The sequence below is a fragment of the Mercurialis annua genome, linkage group LG8 (assembly GCF_937616625.2).
Source record: "Mercurialis annua linkage group LG8, ddMerAnnu1.2, whole genome shotgun sequence".
NCBI lineage: Eukaryota > Viridiplantae > Streptophyta > Magnoliopsida > Malpighiales > Euphorbiaceae > Mercurialis > Mercurialis annua.
This window is the reverse complement of record NC_065577.1, coordinates 1,475,161-1,495,064: the sequence shown is the minus strand read 5'-3', so window position 1 is coordinate 1,495,064 and position 19,904 is coordinate 1,475,161. Positions and strand designations below refer to the sequence as shown.

The window sequence follows — 19,904 nt, the reverse complement described above, 5'->3', positions numbered from 1 at the left end:
TTTTTAAAATAATATTAAAAATAATTTAATATTTATAAAATTATAATTATTTGTTTGGTTATGTCCACAACTGCATGTGTTAATGTAAGTATCTTTTGAAGTTTAGCTATTAATGGGTATGAAATTGAATTATTAATTTACATTGTTAAAAAAAGAATTATTAATTTACATGATTTGGAAAACTTAAAAACTGGGATTTGAATGATTTTATTTGTATATTTTTTACAGGTAAATTTGTATGTTTTATTTCTCTATAATTATTGCCTATTGCCTATTACCTATTGGGTGAACAAAGTGTTATTTCGCTTCCCAACTTGGCTAAAAATATCAAAAGAAAACGAAGATTATCAAGTACTGTAATTTTCATGGAGGTAGCTGAGTTTTTTTCTCAGATAATTTATGGAGGAGTTTTTATTTGACTTGGCGGTAAGGGTGTACATTCGGTATTACGGTCGGTAGTGCAAAAGCTAAAACCGCGCTGTTTTAGGAACATAAAAAATTAAAATCGAATCATAATTTTTATAGTGATAACCGAAATATATTTTTAACATAAACAAATTCGGTTCAATACAGTTTTCGATTTTTAATTCAGTTATAATTTCAAATAAGTTAATTACAATTCTAAATTTTTTGTAAGGTTAAATATATAATAAACATGAAACAATCCAGATTTTCTACATTATAGGCAATTATATTGAGACTTGGATTGGATGAAATGAAAAAAATAAGATTATTATATATAAGGTTAAGTGGTTGTACATCTAAACACACAAAACGACGTCGTTTTATAAAATATAAAACGACGTCGTTTTGCAAATTCGGTTTTTCAATTTATTCGGTTTTAAAATAATCAAAATCGAACCTAATACCGAAAAGCAGAATTTCTTTTTTGTCAAACCAAACCACTCCATATTACCTAATAATCGAACCATTTATCAATTTTCGGTTTGGAACCTCGGCTCGGTTCGGTTTTTGCACAGGCCTACTTGGCGGTTGATGCTATAATAAGGCAAGTCTTTACCAGTTTGGTTATGTGAAAAATGGCTACTTTCTTATTAATAGTGATGCATATTTTATTTGTGCCTGCTTGTCAAACTGCTTCTACTAAATTGCACTATTACAACTTACAAACTTCAAGTGGACTAAGTTTTGCATTTTCATACTGTTGATTAGCTGCCATGAAACAGCATTATTAACATCTTAAAACGAAAATAATTAAAAAAAAAAAGAACTGGCAGAAGAGTGACATGGTTTATTCTTAAAAATGGCATTCATAGTTGACTTCAAATTAAGATATTATTAGCATAATCTCTTGAAGCAAGGCATTCGCATTGCTGAGTAGCAGAATGCAAATGGATGCACAAAAAATGGCCTGTGGAGATTCCGTAATCGACATGGATATGCACATCTTAGCCTCAGGAGATTCCGTAATCAATTCAAACTTCGACGAAGAGAAATGGAGAAGCAAGATGAAGAGCATGCTCGACAAAGAGCCTGGTCGGTATGATCGTGAGACTGATGATAATACTATTAGCATTCTTCGGGTCCCCGGATCAGTGAAAGCCCTGAAACCAGAAGCTTACACTCCTCAAACAATAGCCTTGGGACCTTGCCATCATTTCTTGCCTAAGCTTTACAAGATGCAGAATTGCAAGATTCATCAGGTTCGGATTTTTCGTCAGGAACGCCACTTACCGGAATTTCAGCTTCTTTTCGATCAAATGAAGAGAAAAGTCAGAGATGTTCGAGGGTATTACTATGAGAGCTTGAGTATTCATGATGACACTTTGTCATTGATTATAGTACTTGATGGTCTTTTCTTGCTGCAGTTGATCTACGGAATAGCAGAACGGTATGCAGATTCGTTAGAGTTTTCCGATTCACTCGGACGAAAGTTTTCGTTGGATGCAATCCTCAACGATATAGTGATGATTGAGAATCAAATTCCGTTCTTTGTGTTGGAGCATATTGCATATGTATCCGGAAATAAATCATTGCTTGACATGAGCGCCATAGCTTGTGCTAAATTTTCTCCAATAGTATTGAGAGGGATTTTTGTTCGACGGAATCTGAAATACCCTTTTCATCTATTGGATCTTCTCTACAATTTAGTTTGTTTCGGAGGGTTCGGAGGTGGAGCATCCGATATGTCAGTTCGTGATGCTATGTGGTGCGACTTGTGGGATATTATTAAGGCTCTAAACATTACTTTCTTAGCGATTCCTATAAAAATCATAGATTTACTTCTAAGAATATTCCGACTTTTCGGTATTTCATTCTCTCTACCAGACGAAGAAGCACAAGAGAAGGCTTTAGTTCCGACAGCATCTCAATTGTCTAGTGTTAAGGTTGAATTCTGCAGCATCAGTCTAGGCGTTAGGTTCATCGATTTCGTCAAGCACACTTCAACTCTAAGCCTTCCATCACTTAAGTTGAATCTTAACTCAGAGGTCGTAATTAGAAACTTACTTGCGTATGAAGCTATTGCCAAGCCAGAGACTCCGAATTTCGCCCGTTACATTGAACTGATCGCAACCTTGACTCGTACCGCTGAGGATGTGGAGCTGCTCAAAAGTGTGCAAATTTTGGTGCATGATGGAGATAATAGTGAGGTTTTAAAGCTATTAAGTGGGATTAGAAGTACCATAGCATCTGAAGGTAAGCCAGATTTTGAATGTTCCATAAAAGACCTCAATAAGTATTATGATAATCACTGGAAGATCAAGGTTAAAAAGGTAATTAAGAAGTATGTGTATTCTTCATGGAAAATACTTACAATTCTTGCTACCATCTTGCTTTTGCTGCTCATGGCTCTTCAGACATTCTGCTCAATCTACACCTGCCAAGGTATATTTAAGAAAAGCTTAAACTTAGCTTCTAGTTTCTAGTGTTGTCATGATCAAATTCTTTAATGTGTGATTTAACTAGATTTTGTGCTCTAAACATATGCTCATATCTAACTTGAGGTTAAAAGAGCAACTCTCTCGTCTTCTTTTTTCTCAAATAAAAGACCGTAGCCGTCTAGATTTTTTTTTATTTTTCTCTTCGGTTATCGTCAATGGGTTTATTCTTAGAGTTGATTGTAGTCATCTCTTTTTTATGTTGCTTTGTTTTCGTAAAATAAAAAAGCTATTTTTTTTATCTTTACTGTTTTAGTTGGTTAAAATTAATTGATGAAGTATATATTGAATTCAAGTTATACACGAATCAAGAATCGATGATATGAAATAGAATCGTTTACGGATTGTAACAAAGGGTTTATTTTGGCTCTCAATTTGGCTAAAAATATCAAGAGAAAAGGTGCAAAAATGACCTTAATATTAACCATATCAATACAAATCAGAAAATCCTTACCAATATTGACAGTCAAACAAATCAACAATCATCCTATCAATCATCTCCTACAATCAAGGGAAATTAATCATGTTCATATTACAAATATAGGAAATTTATATTAGTGTATCATTGTAATTATATCAATTATTCTTGCTTTACTTAACATTGTAATCCTATAAATATGTACTCATTCAATAGCAAATTTAATACAATTCTCAAAAACATTCACAAACCTTGTCTTACATGGTATCACAGCGCCATCAACGATCCGCAACAAACAACCTCCGACCAAAACGCTTCACTTTCAAGCGCACCAACCCACCCTTGCCTCAACCCTATTCCACCATGACAAACACTGTGCAAGAAACCCTGATTCCCAACCCACATGAAACCACAAAACCCTTAACTGCTCTCAACCTAAGCCATGTCATTAAGTTGACACCGCTTAACTATTCCTCATGGCATTTTCAGTTAACAAATATTCTTTTCGGGCTCAGCTTACTCAGTTTTCTGGATGGATCCGAGTCTCCACCACCCGCCACCGTCCTTGACTCTGAGACAAATGAAAAACCCAACCCCGCCTACTTGACTTGGCTCAAGCAAGATGGACTGATTCTTGGTGCCTTAATGGGTACTATCTCTTCTGCCCTCCAATCCTTAATTGTAAGGGCTAAAACCGCTAAGGAAGCTTGGGATATCCTTGCCCATACTTACGCAAACCCCTCGCGTGCGCATATTATGCAACTTAAAGACAAATTTGACTCCATTGTTAAATCAACGGATCAAACCATTTCGGACTATATGCACTCGATTAAAGCGTGTGTAGACCAACTCGCCCTTATGGGCAAAGTCCTTGATCCCGAAGATATTATCTCCAAGGTCTTAAAGGGCCTTAACTATGAGCTCTATAAACCCGTCATCAACGCCATTAGAGCTCGTGATACACCCATTAGTTTTGAAGCATTACATGAAAAACTACTTCAACACGAACTGATTGTTAAACACCAAGAAACCACCAATCATTTCACCCCATCTGCGAATCCCGCATATCGCCAGAATAACCAACACCACCATCGTAGTTATTCCCGCCACCAACCAAACTCTCCTTACCCACAAACCACCACCCACAACCATCCTAATCCCCGACCCTTCCAAGGGCGATGTCAGTGGTGCCGTCAAACAGGCCATGTCATTGCCAATTGCCCCTTATTCAGGAAACTTTTTCCAACCATTGTCTTCCCGGCGCCACCATCTACTCGCCATAATCAACCACCACCTCAGGCCCACTCGGCCACCTATGGAGCACCTCCACCGAATCCAAACTTCCTGCTTGACAGCGGCGCTACCAATCATATCACCCACGATCTGGACACCTTAGCTTTTCATTCTCCTTATACCGGACTGGACGATCTCATCATCGGAGACGGTTCAACTCTTCCGATTGAAAATATAGGTTCTTTTACTCTCCAATCTCTTCAATTCAATAATGTGTTGCATGTTCCAACCATCTCTCGTAATATTCTGTCAATTTCGCAATTATGTAAAGATAATAATGCATTTATACTTTTCTCACCTGATTTGTTTTGTTTAAAGGCAATATCATCGGGGAGAATTCTGCTCCAGGGCCGAGTTAAGAAAGGAATTTACGAGTGGTGTCCTCAACAACCAATTGCTCAAACCGCTGTCAAAGGAACCGCTCCAATATCTTGGCATCATAAGTTAGGCCACCCATCTTATGATGTAATTAAGATTATTAATAAAAATTTATCTTCACCAATATTGGACTATGAACACTGTCATTCTTGTTGTGTTGCTAAGAGCAAAAAGCTCCCTTTTTCTAATTCTTCATTGAAGTCAAACGCACCACTTGATCTTTTGTTCTCGGACTTATGGACTAGCCCGGTCCTATCTCGAGATCACTACAAATACTACATCGTATTCGTAGACCACTTTAGTAAATATGTTTGGTTATATCCATTAAAACGCAAATCCGACACCACGACAATATTTATTCAATTTAAGGCATTAGTGGAAAAATATTTCCAAAAACCGATTCGACATTTTTTTTCCGATAATGGAGGTGAATATATTAAGTTAAATAAAACACTTCTTGATAATGGAATATCCCACTCTACATCACCACCTCATACTCCAGAACACAATGGATATGCCGAAAGGCGTCACCGTCACATTGTGGAAACGGGGCTAGCTCTCCTAAACCACGCAGGTATTCCGACCACTTATTGGCCATTTGCATTTAGTACAGCAACTTATCTTATAAACCGACTCCCTACCAAAACCTTAAATGGTAACTCACCATATTCTGTAATACATAATAAACAACCCGATTACACAAAACTCCATAATTTTGGATGTCTTTGTTACCCTTGGTTAAGACCGTATACTAAGAATAAATTAGAAGACCGCTCTATTTCATGCATTTTCGTTGGCTATTCCACCACTCAAAGCGCATACCATTGTCTTGACCCAAAAACTTATCGCATTTACACTTCAAGACATGTAAAATTTGTCGATGACGAGTACCCATTTCGTAAACCATCAGTACCATTATCATCCCCTTCGCCTCACATTGATCCAAATGATTGGTGCACCATGTCCATACCCATTCTACCTCCCGCCAACCCTGCACCTCCCTCGACCCCATCTGTCACTGATCAACCTCACACCAAACCACCAATTACTATTGTTTACTCTCGTCGAAATCCTTCTCCCAACCAACAAGCTACATCCAACCACTCTTCGCCCTCGGATCCGAACCCTTTAGACCCCACCTCTACCGCAGCTACTCCATCTTCCTCCGCTGACGCCACCTCTATCCATCAACAGCCCACCGAAACCTGCCCTCTACCCAAGTCCACTGCTCCGCCACCTGCCAAAACAGTCACTACTCGCCTCAACAACAACATTCGTAAACCCAACCCAAAATATGCTAAAGTTGCTACCCTTAACCCGTCTCCTGACAATCTGCCCAACACAGTAAAACAGGCCCTAATACTTCCCCAATGGCGTAGTGCAATGCACGACGAATACCAAGCACTTGAGCAAAACCACACATGGACCCTCGTTCCTCGCTCTCAATCACAAAATGTCATTGGTTGTAAATGGGTATTTCGTAACAAATATAACCCGGATGGCACCCTAAAACAACACAAGGCCCGACTTGTTGCTAAGGGTTTCCATCAACGCCCGGGTATTGATTATACTGAAACATTTAGTCCTGTTATAAAACCAACTACTGTTCGTCTTATTTTATCTCTAGCTGTTACAAAATCATGGCCTCTTCGTCAATTGGATGTCAATAATGCCTTTCTCCAAGGCAATTTGACCGATAATGTCTTCATGATTCAACCACCCGGCTTTGTTGATCAAACAAAACCCGACTATGTTTGTAAACTCCACAAAGCAATCTATGGACTAAAACAAGCTCCTCGAGCTTGGTACACTGAATTAAAAACCCATCTACTTACTCAAGGTTTTAAACAATCTATTTCAGATTCATCTTTATTCATTTTACAAACCAAAAGCACTTGTATTTATATGCTAGTTTACGTTGATGATATTATCATCACCAGACCAAATCTAACACACCTACAAACGTTTATTACAGCATTGTCTAAGCGATTTTCCTTAAAAGATCTTGGACCACTATCGTACTTTTTAGGCTTAGAAGTTATACCAAATGAACTCGGCTTACACCTAAACCAATCTAAATACGTTCATGATCTCCTCACCAAATACACCATGATTGAAGCCAAACCAAATACTACACCTATGGCTGCCTCTCCATCACTGCTTCGCGAAGACCATCTACCCATTCACGACCAATCAACTTATCGCGCCATAGTCGGAAGCTTACAATATCTATCTCTAACTAGGCTCGACATTGCCTTTGCTCTAAACCGCCTAGCTCAATTTCTTCATCACCCCACAACAACTCATTGGACCGCTTTGAAACGTCTGCTTCGCTACTTGCAAGGGACTCAAACCTTCGGCATCCAATTGTATCGTAATTCACCACTTTGTCTTCATGCATTTTGTGACGCTGATCACGCAGGTGATAAAGACAACTACATCTCCACAACAGGCTACATCATTTACCTCGGTCGCAATCCTATTTCCTGGTCCTCCAAAAAACAAAGGGGTATATCACTCTGATAAGTTTTGGCACAGCATAATAATGATTCTCATTGATGTATAATGTATATATACAAGCTGTACATGATAGGATAAGAATGACCTATGAGAAGATTGAGTTACAGAGATAGAGTTATAATGAAAGTGAATAACAACCTAAGCATTATCATATAGTTAAAGATAACATGAGCTTATCCTTATCATCCCCCCTCAAGTTGATGGGGAGAATTATGAACCTTCAACTTGTCTCTGAAATACAAAAAGATTGATTTGGACACTGGTTTGGTAAACACATCAGCTATTTGATCGTGAGTTGAGATGTACTGAACTGAAACCTCCTTATTTTGAACCTTGTCTCGAACATAGTGATAATCAATTTCTAGATGCTTGGACCGAGTGTGAAATACAGGAGAGGAGCTCAAATAAGTTGCACTGATATTATCACACCATAGCACCGGTGACTGGTGAGATAATTTCAACTCACGCATAAGAGAACAAAGCCAATGTAGTTCGGTTACTGTAGCAGCCAATGCACGATACTCAGCTTCGGTGGACGAGCGAGACACGGTCTTTTGTTTCTTAGAGGACCAACATAGCAAATTCTGCCCAAGATAAATGGAGAAACCTGTGACGGATTTACGATCATCGACATCCGTTGCCCAATCCGCATCAGAATAGGCAGAAATTAATGTGGTACTTGACGGCTGAATAACAAATTTGTGGAGTCTAGTACCTTTCAGATAGCGAAGTATTCGCTTGACAGCTGACCAATGTGAGATCTTAGGATGATGCATATATTGTGAAACTTTGTTAACAGCATAACAAATGTCTGGTCGTGTCAACTGAAGGTATTGGAGTCCTCCAACAATGCTGCGATAAAGAAGAGGATCATCAAAATCAGGGCCATCCAAAACTGATAACCGAACCGTAGGACATGCCGGAGATGATATAGCTTTGCTGTCTGTCATATGTGCTCTATCAAGTAAATCAGAGATATATTTGGACTGTGATAACAGTAATTTACCATTCGAACGCGTGACCTCGACTCCCAAAAAATAATGAAGATCACCCAAATCTTTCAAGGCAAATTTTGTCTGTAAAATTTTAATGACCCGATTAATAAAATCGGTATCATTTCCCATCAGTAACAAATCATCAACATAGATGAGAAAAAACAATTGAATTCGGCCAGTACTGTAGTAATACAAGGAAGAATCAGTCTTGGAGCCATGAAAACCAAGAGATGTTAAAACCTCAGTAAGATACTTAAACCATTGTCGAGGTGCTTGTTTGAGGCCGTAAAGCGACTTTTGAAGTTTACAGACATGGTTGGGCAGCAGAGAATTGACAAAACCAACTGGTTGCTCCATAAAGACATCTTCGTCCAAAATCCCATGAAGGAAAGCATTTGATACATCTAGCTGTTTAATCATCCAATTTTGAGAAACCGCAATAGAGAGACACAGGCGAATAGTTGACGGTTTGACGACTGGACTGAAAGTGAAGTCAAAATCAATTCCCGGCCTTTGATGAAAGCCTTTAGCAACAAGACGGGCTTTGTACCGATCAATTGTGCCATCAGAATGAGTCTTGATGCGATAAACCCACTTACTACCGATAACATTTTGCTTCGGGTTGTAAGGAACAAGCTGCCATGTCTGATTCTTCATCAACGCATCATATTCTGCTTGCATTGCTATACGCCATAAAGGGTCTTGATTAGCAATTTTGAAGGAGGACGGAGTAATAGGACCCGAGGCAGCAGCATTGAAGAGTCGTGGTTTTAAGGAATTCGTTAAGGAGCGTGTGATAATTGGAGAGCGTTCCTTGACTTGTGTGACAGTAGGTGAAGGAGAAGTGGTGTGAGAGTTTGTGGGATCAGTTGCTATAGAAAGAATTGCCGGAACAGGTGGAGGATTAGGAGCAGCTGAGGTCGGAGGGGGTGAAAGTGGTGCAGAAGGGGTTGGCTGAGCAGGTGGAGAGATTGGTGGGAACATATTGGGTAAAAAAATAGTTGCAGGAGATGAAGTAGAGGCATTAGACACCGGAGCATTGACTTCAGAGAATGGAAAGACCTGCTCATCAAACAAAACATGGCGTGAGACAATTATTTTCTTAGTAGTGAGATTTAAGCATTGATAACCCTTATGAAGTTTACTGTATCCTAAAAAGACACAGGCAGCAGATTTTGGAGAAAGTTTGTCGGATGCATAGGGTTTGAGCCACGGATAGCAAAGACAACCAAAAACCTTTAAGTCACGGTAATTGGGTTTGGTTTTGAACAATATCTCATATGGAGTTTTATTTGAAATGGTAGGACTGGGCAATCTATTTATGAGAAAAACTGCTGTATCAAAAGCTTGTTGCCAATATAATTTTGGAACGGAAGCATGGTTAAGTAAAGCAACCCCAGTTTCAACAATATGACGATGTTTGCGTTCAGCGCATCCATTTTGCTCAGGTGTTTTTGGGCAAGAACTACGCTGAGAGATGCCATTATCACTTAAAAATTTTGTGAAAGCCTGAAATTCACCTCCCCAGTCAGATTGGAAAGTTTTTATTTTTCGATCAAAAAATTTTTCAACAATATCTTTAAACTTGATGAAAACATTGAGTACTTCAGATTTTTGTTTAACAAAATAAACCCATGAGTATTTACTGTGATGATCAAAAAATAAAACATAATATTTATTTGCAAGAGATGACAAGACCGGAGCAGGACCCCATAAATCTGAACAAATAAGATCTAAAGGACCATCAACAATTGAATTAGATAAAGGAAAAGGTAATTTATGAATCTTGCTAACACTACATGCATGACATAATTTATTCAAATCCTTAACATCACACTTGATAGAATTTTGAGCTAATGTTTGACCAATAACACGAGGAGATGCATGGCCTAGACGGGCATGCCATGTAGAAAGACACACTGAATTGGCTTGAATAGGTTTGCTGCAGCTAGGAGTAGAATGCAATGAAAGAGGATATAATCCGCTTTTATTCGGGCCGTGGAGTAAAACCTCCTTCGTGCGGATATCCTTGATGATAAATGAATCCGGAAAAAATTCAAGGGAAACATTGTTAGTACGTGTAAAATCAGAAACAGACAATAAATTTTTCGAAACTGTTGGAACATGTAAAATGTTCTGCAAAGTAAATAACTTAGAATTTGAAGACAAAAGATTAGCCGAACCAACATGAGATATAGGAAGGGTTTTACCATCACTTATTTCAACCGTTTCACGCCCTTGATAATCAGCCATAAGATTGAGATTCTCCATGTCCGAAGTCAAATGATGTGTTGCTCCAGTGTCTAATAGCCATGGTTGAGGTCGAGTGTTGTTGTTGGATGCAAAATTAGACATTGGTTTGTTTGTTTGAAAGTGGGAATTTTCAGGTTGCTGTCTTGGAGAAGGGCACTGCCGATAATGATGTCCGGTTCCATTGCAATTGAAGCACGTCATAGGACTTCCAGAGTAAGAATTAGAGTGCATGGGCTGATTTGGAGTCCGCTGATTATTGTATTGTGTGCGACCACGTCCTCGAAAGCGTCCTCCTCGTCGTCCTCCACGAGAAGCAAATGTCCCTCGGTTATGGGAATTAATAGGACCCTGAGCAGAATGTGCCGTTGGAATGATATGTTCTGCAGAGACAGAGGCAGATTCAATAGCCAAGCTGGATTCTTCACTGAGTAATAAGCCATACAGTTCGTCAATTGTCACCGGTGCAAGTCGATTTTCCAAAGAGCGGACAAAAGGCCTATACAAGGGTCCAAGGCCATTCGTTATGACTTGAACCAAGTCATCTTCGGATACAGGGCTTCGGAGAGCGGAAAGTTGATCATAGGTGCGCTTAGCACGCTGCACATATTCAGTAATGGATTCATTCGTTTTCTCCAAACGAAAGAGACTGTTTTTGAGGTTTCGGATTTGCGCCTTTGATCCGGAAGCATATGAAGTTTCTAACTTGACCCAGGCTTCGCGAGCCGTTGTCGCACCAACAATTTGAGAGACGAAGTTTTCCGTCATTGAACCAATTATCCAGCTGAGGACCATCTGATCCTTTTGGAACCATTGCTGCCATGCGGGATTAATCTGGTCTGCAATTATTTGAGGTGGTGCAGACATAGTACCATCAATATGATGAGCAACATTGAAACTGTGAAGCAATGGAAGGAGTTGGGTCTGCCAAAGAAGAAAGTTTGTTGCGTTTAATTTGATCGATAACTGATGCCCAAGATTTGGTGGATTTGAGAAGGAAGACGAAGATGCAGTACTACTGGTTGAGTTAGACATGATGTCTTTTGAAAAAAAAAAAATTAATGGGTTGTTAAACCTCTTTTAGCTCTGATACCATGATAAGTTTTGGCACAGCATAATAATGATTCTCATTGATGTATAATGTATATATACAAGCTGTACATGATAGGATAAGAATGACCTATGAGAAGATTGAGTTACAGAGATAGAGTTATAATGAAAGTGAATAACAACCTAAGCATTATCATATAGTTAAAGATAACATGAGCTTATCCTTATCACACTCTCCACGACCGAAGCCGAATTCCGGGCTGTCGCTTCCGTTACAACTGAAACACTTTGGCTCCGCAACCTACTCACCGAGCTTCACATCATCGTCAGCAAATCACCAGCCATTTACTGTGACAACATTTCAGCTACGGTTTATGCCAAGAACCCAGTCTTTCACTCCAGAATGAAACACATGGCTCTCTCCTTCCACTTCGTCAAAGAACAACTTCAACTCGGCCAAATTCGCATTCAACATGTCGCCAGCAAAGATCAACTGGCTGACATTCTCACCAAACCGCTGCACAAGACTTCATATCATGAGTTACGAACCAAGATTGGACTCACGCATCGGACGTCCATCTTGCGGGGGCGTATTAACCATATCAATACAAATCAGAAAATCCTTACCAATATTGACAGTCAAACAAATCAACAATCATCCTATCAATCATCTCCTACAATCAAGGGAAATTAATCATGTTCATATTACAAATATAGGAAATTTATATTAGTGTATCATTGTAATTATATCAATTATTCTTGCTTTACTTAACATTGTAATCCTATAAATATGTACTCATTCAATAGCAAATTTAATACAATTCTCAAAAACATTCACAAACCTTGTCTTACACTTAATGTCGCCACCGCATCTCAAAAATGACCTTAATGAAACTTGAAAAGCAAAAATGTTGGCAATGTAGCCAAATCCTGTTATTTAAGTGTCTTCTCATATTATTTTGGCTTGCAAAAGTTCAGAGAATTGCATATAACTGCATTCTGAAAAAGTAATTTTGATTGATAATTACAGATCAAGAGCTTTGAAGTAAATACAATTAGATGATATATCAACATTAATTATGTGTTTATAATGTGGTGGAGATAGAGTACAATTTAGTAAGTGTGGTGATTTTATGATGTGCTACTTCAGCAGGTATGATTTTAGCTGGTTCAATTATAAAAAATAAATAAATGAACACATTAACGACAAGTGACATACACTATGAAATTAAGCTTGAATTACTAGCCTTAGCATAGACAATATAATGTAACTAGTTCGATGTCCGCGTGTTGCACGGATGAAATTAAATAATATTTATATTTATATAACTATATTTTAATTAAACGTACCGTTTCAATTTATGTAATATTTTTTGTCATATTAAATCACTACTTTTACATCTTTTTTCATTTTAATCACGACATTAGAAAGTTGTCATATAAAATCATCACCTTTTAAAAATTTAAATCTCCGGCGAATTTTAAATGAAAATCCGCGATAGATTTGAATTTTTTTAGCATGTCGTGATATTTTTTTTTTTATAAAATGTCTCTTACAACAATTTTATGTCATGTCATTTTCCGTTAACCTAATCAGCAAAAATTCGTCGGATTTTAAACCGGTGATAGATTTGAAAAAAATTGAAAGGAGATGATTTTAACTTTTAAAAGTCGTGATTAAAATAAAAAAAAAGTATAAATGTAGTAATTTAATATGGAATTAATCAAAATTTTAATAATTGTTTATTTTGTTTTAATATTAAATACTCTAACATGGCTAACGTCTCATTAGTTTGTTATACGAATGACATGACACAACCATTACCACAGGTTTCCGTTTCCAGCATTTTAGTAAAAGCCATTTTCCGGTGACCGTTCCCGTATCCTTGTCCGTTTCCGTGCAATATAGGTGATTGACAATCTTTCTCTCTCTATCCTTATTTAACATTTACCAAGCCAGCTTATTTCAATTTCTATTCAAAAACATGTTCCTTGTTGTAATTTCCATGGAGCTAGCTGAATTTTTTTATTATATACTATAGTATATGGAGTATATAAAAAATGGCTACTTTCCTACTAGTGGTGCATATTCTATTTTTTGTGTTTGTCAAAATGCTTCTATTAAATTATGCACTATAGTACAAGCTTCAAATGTTGGACTATTATGACAATTTCCTTTCCTTTATTTAAGGTTTGAGCTGATCGTGACAAGTTTTGTATTTTTTTATCAGCTGAGATGTTGGTCTTTTTAAATTATTATTTTTTTGTTTGTCCGGCCGGTTTCCAAGACTTCGCCTTGACTAATCCGGATATGCCCGCGTCGCGTACCTGACATGATGGGTTAGTCTGCGAACACGGATTTTCTGCATTTCCAAGACTCGAACCCAAGACCTTACTTAAGCGATATCAAGCCGTTTATAACCAACCCTCGTTGGTTGGTCTTTTTAAATTTGAGTAGGTAAAATGACTTTTTGTTCCTTATTGGACATAGACTTTTTTTCTCATAAACTGTGGATTAGCTGGTGTGAAACAGCATTATTAAATGCTTAATAAGAAAATAATTTTAAAAAGAGCAGGCAGAAGATCATATGATCCGATCTAGTCTTTGATATTGGCATTCATAGTTGACTTAAAATTAGGAAATTATAGGCATTAGAAGTAGCAGAATGCAAATGGATGCACAAAAAATGGCCTGTGGAGATTCAATCATTGACATGGATATGCACATCCCAGCCTCTGGTGATTCCATAATCAATTCAAACTTCAATGAAGAGCTATGGAGAAGCAAGATGAAGAACATACTCGACAAAGAGCCCGGTCGTTATGATCGCGAGACTGATGATAATCCGATTTGTATACTTCAAGTCCCCGGATCAGTAAAAGCCCTGAAACCAGAAGCTTACACTCCTCAAACAATAGCCTTGGGACCTTACCATCATTTCTTGCCTAAGCTTTACAAGATGCAGAAGTGCAAGCTTCATCAGGTTCGGATTTTTCATCAGCAACGCAACTTACCGGAATTTCAGCTTCTTTTCGATCAAATGAAGAGAAAAGTTAGAGATGTTCGAGGGTATTACTATGAGAATTTAGATGTTCATGATGACACCTTGTCGATGATTATAGTACTTGATGGTCTTTTCTTGCTGCAGTTGATCTACGGAATAGCAGAACGGTATGCAGATTCGTTAGAGTTTTCGGATTCACTCGGAAGAAAGTTTTCGTTGGATGCAATCCTCAAAGATGTAGTGATGATTGAGAATCAAATTCCATTCTTTGTGTTGGAGCATATAGCATATGTATCCGGAAATAAATCCTTGCTCGACATGAGTGTCATAGCTTGTGCAAAACTTTCTCCAGTAATATTGAGAGGGAAATTTCACAGACAGAATCTTCAATACCCTTTTCATCTATTGGATCTTCTCTACAATTTAGTTTGGTTCGGAGGCTTCGACATAGACGGCGGAGCAGAGCAAAGGTCAGGTTTTTCTATGTGGAGTGACTTATGGAATATTATTAAGACTCTAAACATCTCATTCTTAGCCATTCCTATAAAAATCATAGAGTTAATTCTAAAAATATTTCAACTTCTTGGAATTTCGTTCTCTCTACCGGACGAAGAAGCACAAGAGAAGGCTTTAGTTCCTACAGCATCTCAATTGTCTAGTGTCAATGTTAAGTTCTGCAGCATCAGTCTAGGCGTTAGGTTCGTCGCTTTCGTCGAGCAAGATCCCGCTCTAAGACTTCCATCGCTTAAGTTGAATCTTAACTCGGAGGTCGTAATTAGGAACTTACTTGCTTATGAAGCTATCGCCAAGCCGGAGACTCCGAATTTCGCTCGCTACATTGAACTGATCGCAACCTTGACTCGTACCGTTGAGGATGTGGAGCTGCTGAAAAGCATGAAAATATTGATCTATAATGGAGACAACAATGAGGTTTTAAAGCTCTTAAGTGGTATTAAAAGTACCTTAGCATCTGAAGGCAAGTCAGATTTTGATTCTTCCATAAAAGGCCTTAATAATTATTATGATAATCACTGGAAGATCAAGGTTAAAAAGGGGATGAAAAAGTATGTGTATTCTTCATGGAAAATACTTACAATTCTTGCTACCATCTTGCTCTTGCTGCTCATGGCTCTTCAGACATTTTGTTCAATTTATAGCTGCCATGGTATATTTAAGAAGAGCTCTTACTTAGCTTTTAGTTTCTAGTGTTGTCAACTTATGCTCATTCCCAACTAAAGCTTAACAAAGAAACTCCTGCTTGTTTATTTTCTCTCAAATAAAAAACCCTAGACATTTAGAACTTTTATATTTAGTTCTTTCCGACTATCGTCAATGGTCTATTTACCACTAACGAAAACTATCTTCTTTTTTATGTTTTTTATTTTTAGTCTCTTTATGAAGAGTTCATCAATCTATTGTTATATGATGAGAATTTGATTTTTATTATGTTTAAACAGATATGTAATTTTATTTTATAAAAGGATATGCAAAAAAATTTATTCATATAATTGCTCAAATATTTTATTCTATGTCTTAGAAATGTTTTTATACTTTTTACAAATTGAAAAATTCAGAAAAAAATATATGCAATCATTCCTAATAACCTGACATAGAATAAGATGTTTGAATAATATATTTTTTCAATCGATTCATTTTGTAGATCATATTTCTAGGAAAGTCAATAATCCAAATTCCCTTTGACTAGGGAAATCACTTTTAAAAATATATATATAAAATTGATATAAAATACACTAATAATCTTATATTTAGTTTTTAATATCCATAACATTTTTTCAAGAAGTCTTTCAGTAAACCAAGTAAAATATAAGTCATTTCTTGGATTATAACTTTCTAATTAATATATTTTTTGAAAAGTATGGTTTAATTCCACCAATCATTCCTGACTTTCGGACTTTTTACCATTGACGTTTTTAAATTTTAAATCCGGCCAGTAAACCTTGTGAGTTTTGATTTAGAAGCCAATAAATTCCTTCCGTCTATTTTTTAACTAAAACCATTAACATATGCTGACTTAGCAATAAAAACTAATTAAGCTAATGGTCTGAAAAAACTTCCATATTTTAGCCCCTTTTTGTTTGCACCATAACGTTATAATTAAATCACCGATTACACCCATATCTATACCTTTCGTTTTCCATCCTAATCTAAAAAAATTGACACCGTGGCAACCATATCAGGCCGTCGACCACGGTGTCAAAATGATTAAAATCTTCAAATCCTAAAAGTTATAAATTAAAAACTAAAATTCTGAAAATCTAGAGACTTGTTTTGCTCTTTTTACAATTTATTATTCTTCTTCTCCTTCCTTCATTTCACCTCAGCAACCGCCACCTCTCTTTTTTATGCTATTTATGGAGGATGTGGGTTTGCCAAAGAAGTTGATTTGTTGACTCAGAGATTGGTGGAGTCGGAGGTGGAAGAAAATGGAAAAGAAGAAGAGTTTAATGGATGGCAGTCGGCAGAGGTGAAGAAAAACAAAGAAAAAAGATTAATAAAATGTAAAAAGTACAAGACAAGTCTAGGATTTTAGTTTTAGATTATGATTTTTAGGGTTTGAATATTTAAAAATATTTTTCACACCGTGACGGCCATGTTAGCGGATGAGTGAGCATAATTGACTGACATGGCTGCTACGGTGTCAAAAAATTTAGGTCAGGGGGAATTGAAAACGATAGGTGTGGATTTGAGTGTAAACAGCGATTTTACAACGTCACGATGTAAAAGAAAAGGGGTTAAAAGATGGAGGTTTTTTCATACTATTAATCAAATAATTAAAACACCTAAAAATTAGCTCTACCTCATCTGACTCCCAAATGTTCGAAATACCGCTAAATCCAAAAACTCTAAAAATAACTTTTGAATTGTCAGCTGTAAAGATAATGAAGAGCAAGAAAAACTCTCTTTTGTATTAATTGTATTCGTTATCTATACAAGAATGAAATCTACCTCTATTTATACACAAACTGAAAGGATAAAAACAAAGAAAGTTGTTACAAGATGGTGAGGTCACCAGATAGGAAAAACAGAAAACCACAGCAAAGGAGCAGTGGTGGAATAGAAGCTTCTGTGACAGAAATCCTAACAGAATACCAGCTCAGCATAAGGAGCAGATTGGCTGAGGAGAAGACCACAGTAAACACAAACTGAAAGGATAAAAACAAAGAAAGTTGTTACAAGATGGTGAGGTCACCAGATAGGAAAAACAGAAAACCACAGCAAAGGAGCAGTGGTGGAATAGAAGCTTCTGTGACAGAAATCCTAACAGAATACCAGCTCAGCATAAGGAGCAGATTGGCTGAGGAGAAGACCACAGTAAGCTCAGTGGAGGAATCTTGTGAACCAAGGAATTGTACATCCCCTCCTCAAGTTGGAGATTGATGAATGTCATACAATCCCAACTTGAAGAGAAAATTGGTGAACTGAGGAGCTGAGAGTGCCTTGGTGAATAAGTCTGCCTTTTGATCATGAGTGGAGATGTGAAGGGGCTGAATGAGACATGTCTTGTATAAATTTCTGACAATGTGGCAGTCAATGTCAAGATGTTTTGTACGTTCATGAAAGACAGGGTTAGCAGTGATGTGGATGGCAGCTTTATTGTCACACCACAAGGGAATGGGAGTGGTGACAGGAACATGGAAATCCTGGAGAATGTAAGTGATCCACTATAATTCACAAACAGAAGTGGCAAGACTTCTGTATTCTGCTTCAGCAGATGACCTGGAGACTGTGTTTTGTTTCTTGGTCTTCCAAGAAATCAGAGAGGTGCCTAAGAAGATGCAAAAACCAGTCAAGGATTTTCTTGTGTCAATGCAGGAGCCCCAATCTGCATCACTATAAGCCTGTAGCTCAAGTGAAGAATCTGCAGAATAAAGTAAGCCAGTAGAAGGACATCCTTTGAGGTATCTAACCAAGTGCAAAGCAGCCTCCCAATGAGCTTGACAAGGAGTGTTAACAAATTGACTAAGCTGTTGCATGTTGGTAAAAATACGCAAGCGTACGTATGCCAACTTGTAATACAGACTGCAAAGTCCGGATATCGTACCCACAGAGAAAGCTTCTAAAGACAACCAGTTAGGAAACTCGATTCGAATAGCCAAAAATATATTTGAATGTTGTTATTAAACTAAATAAACTGAAATAACAATTATGGATAAAATTAACTAAAGCTGTAATGAAAATAAGGTTTTAACAATGATGGGAAGAACAGGGATTATTAATTTTCATTATACTGTTTAATCAGATTGAATATGGATTTAGTTGTTCTACTAAGGTTCAGGCTAATCGTAAGCACCTAAAATTCTCTCTCGAGCAATTGCAGGCAAAAACAGATAACAAATTAGTAACAGGCTAATTATTCACTCTCGCACAATGATTAACCTAAATTACTAATCAATTAATGTTTATGAAGTAAACCCTAAGAACACGTACTCGTCAATTCACTCTCGCGCAATTAACTCCTACGTTCTTAATTATGTTGGTCTATTCCAGTTTTACTCTCTCGAGCTAAAACCAAAACACATGACAATGAATAAATTGGCCAAATAAATTCAAGCGTTAAGAACAATAATTAAAACATAGTAATAACAACAACCCACAAATCCAATTCGTTTAAACAGACATAAATCCCATTAATAATCCCTAATGAAAGGTTTAGCTACACATATTGAAAGAAAGTTTAACAATAATGTAATAAGAATTCATGGCCGAATAAGAAACAATAATAATTAATCTCTTAATAGTTATCGTACCTTAATCGACAATAATCCCAAAACAATGATGAAGAAAATCCAGAATACAAGCTAAAACGATGAACGGTAATCGAAAGCTAAACTAAACTAATGTAAAACTAATGTCTAGTGTGGCGAACTAAGCGAACTAAGCGAACCCTTGATTTGTTGTTTAGTGCGGTATTTATACGTCTTTCAGCTAAGAGAAGGGTTTTGAATTGTACCCATGTGTATTTTCGAAGTTGCCCTCAAGTTTAAGTGAATTCGGGTGATGTGGCAAGGTCAAAACGTCCATTTTTTACCCAAATATCGTCGGGTGTTCGTTCGCACACTTGAGTGTGCGTTCG

At 37.2% G+C, this 19,904-nt stretch overlaps 2 protein-coding genes across 2 annotated transcripts; both read left to right on the top strand.

Annotated features, from left to right (window-relative positions):
* Positions 1-190: 190 nt before the first annotated feature.
* On the top strand, positions 191-3,049 carry LOC126661285 (putative UPF0481 protein At3g02645). The gene has a single exon (XM_050355110.2). The coding sequence runs from the start codon at positions 1,347-1,349 to the stop codon at positions 2,886-2,888; it is 1,542 nt and encodes a 513-aa protein (XP_050211067.1). The 5' UTR covers positions 191-1,346; the 3' UTR covers positions 2,889-3,049.
* An 11,442-nt stretch (positions 3,050-14,491) lies between these two features.
* Positions 14,492-16,015, top strand: LOC126660544 (putative UPF0481 protein At3g02645). Its single transcript, XM_050354110.1, has one exon. The coding sequence runs from the start codon at positions 14,492-14,494 to the stop codon at positions 16,013-16,015; it is 1,524 nt and encodes a 507-aa protein (XP_050210067.1).
* The last annotated feature ends 3,889 nt before the right edge of the window (positions 16,016-19,904 follow it).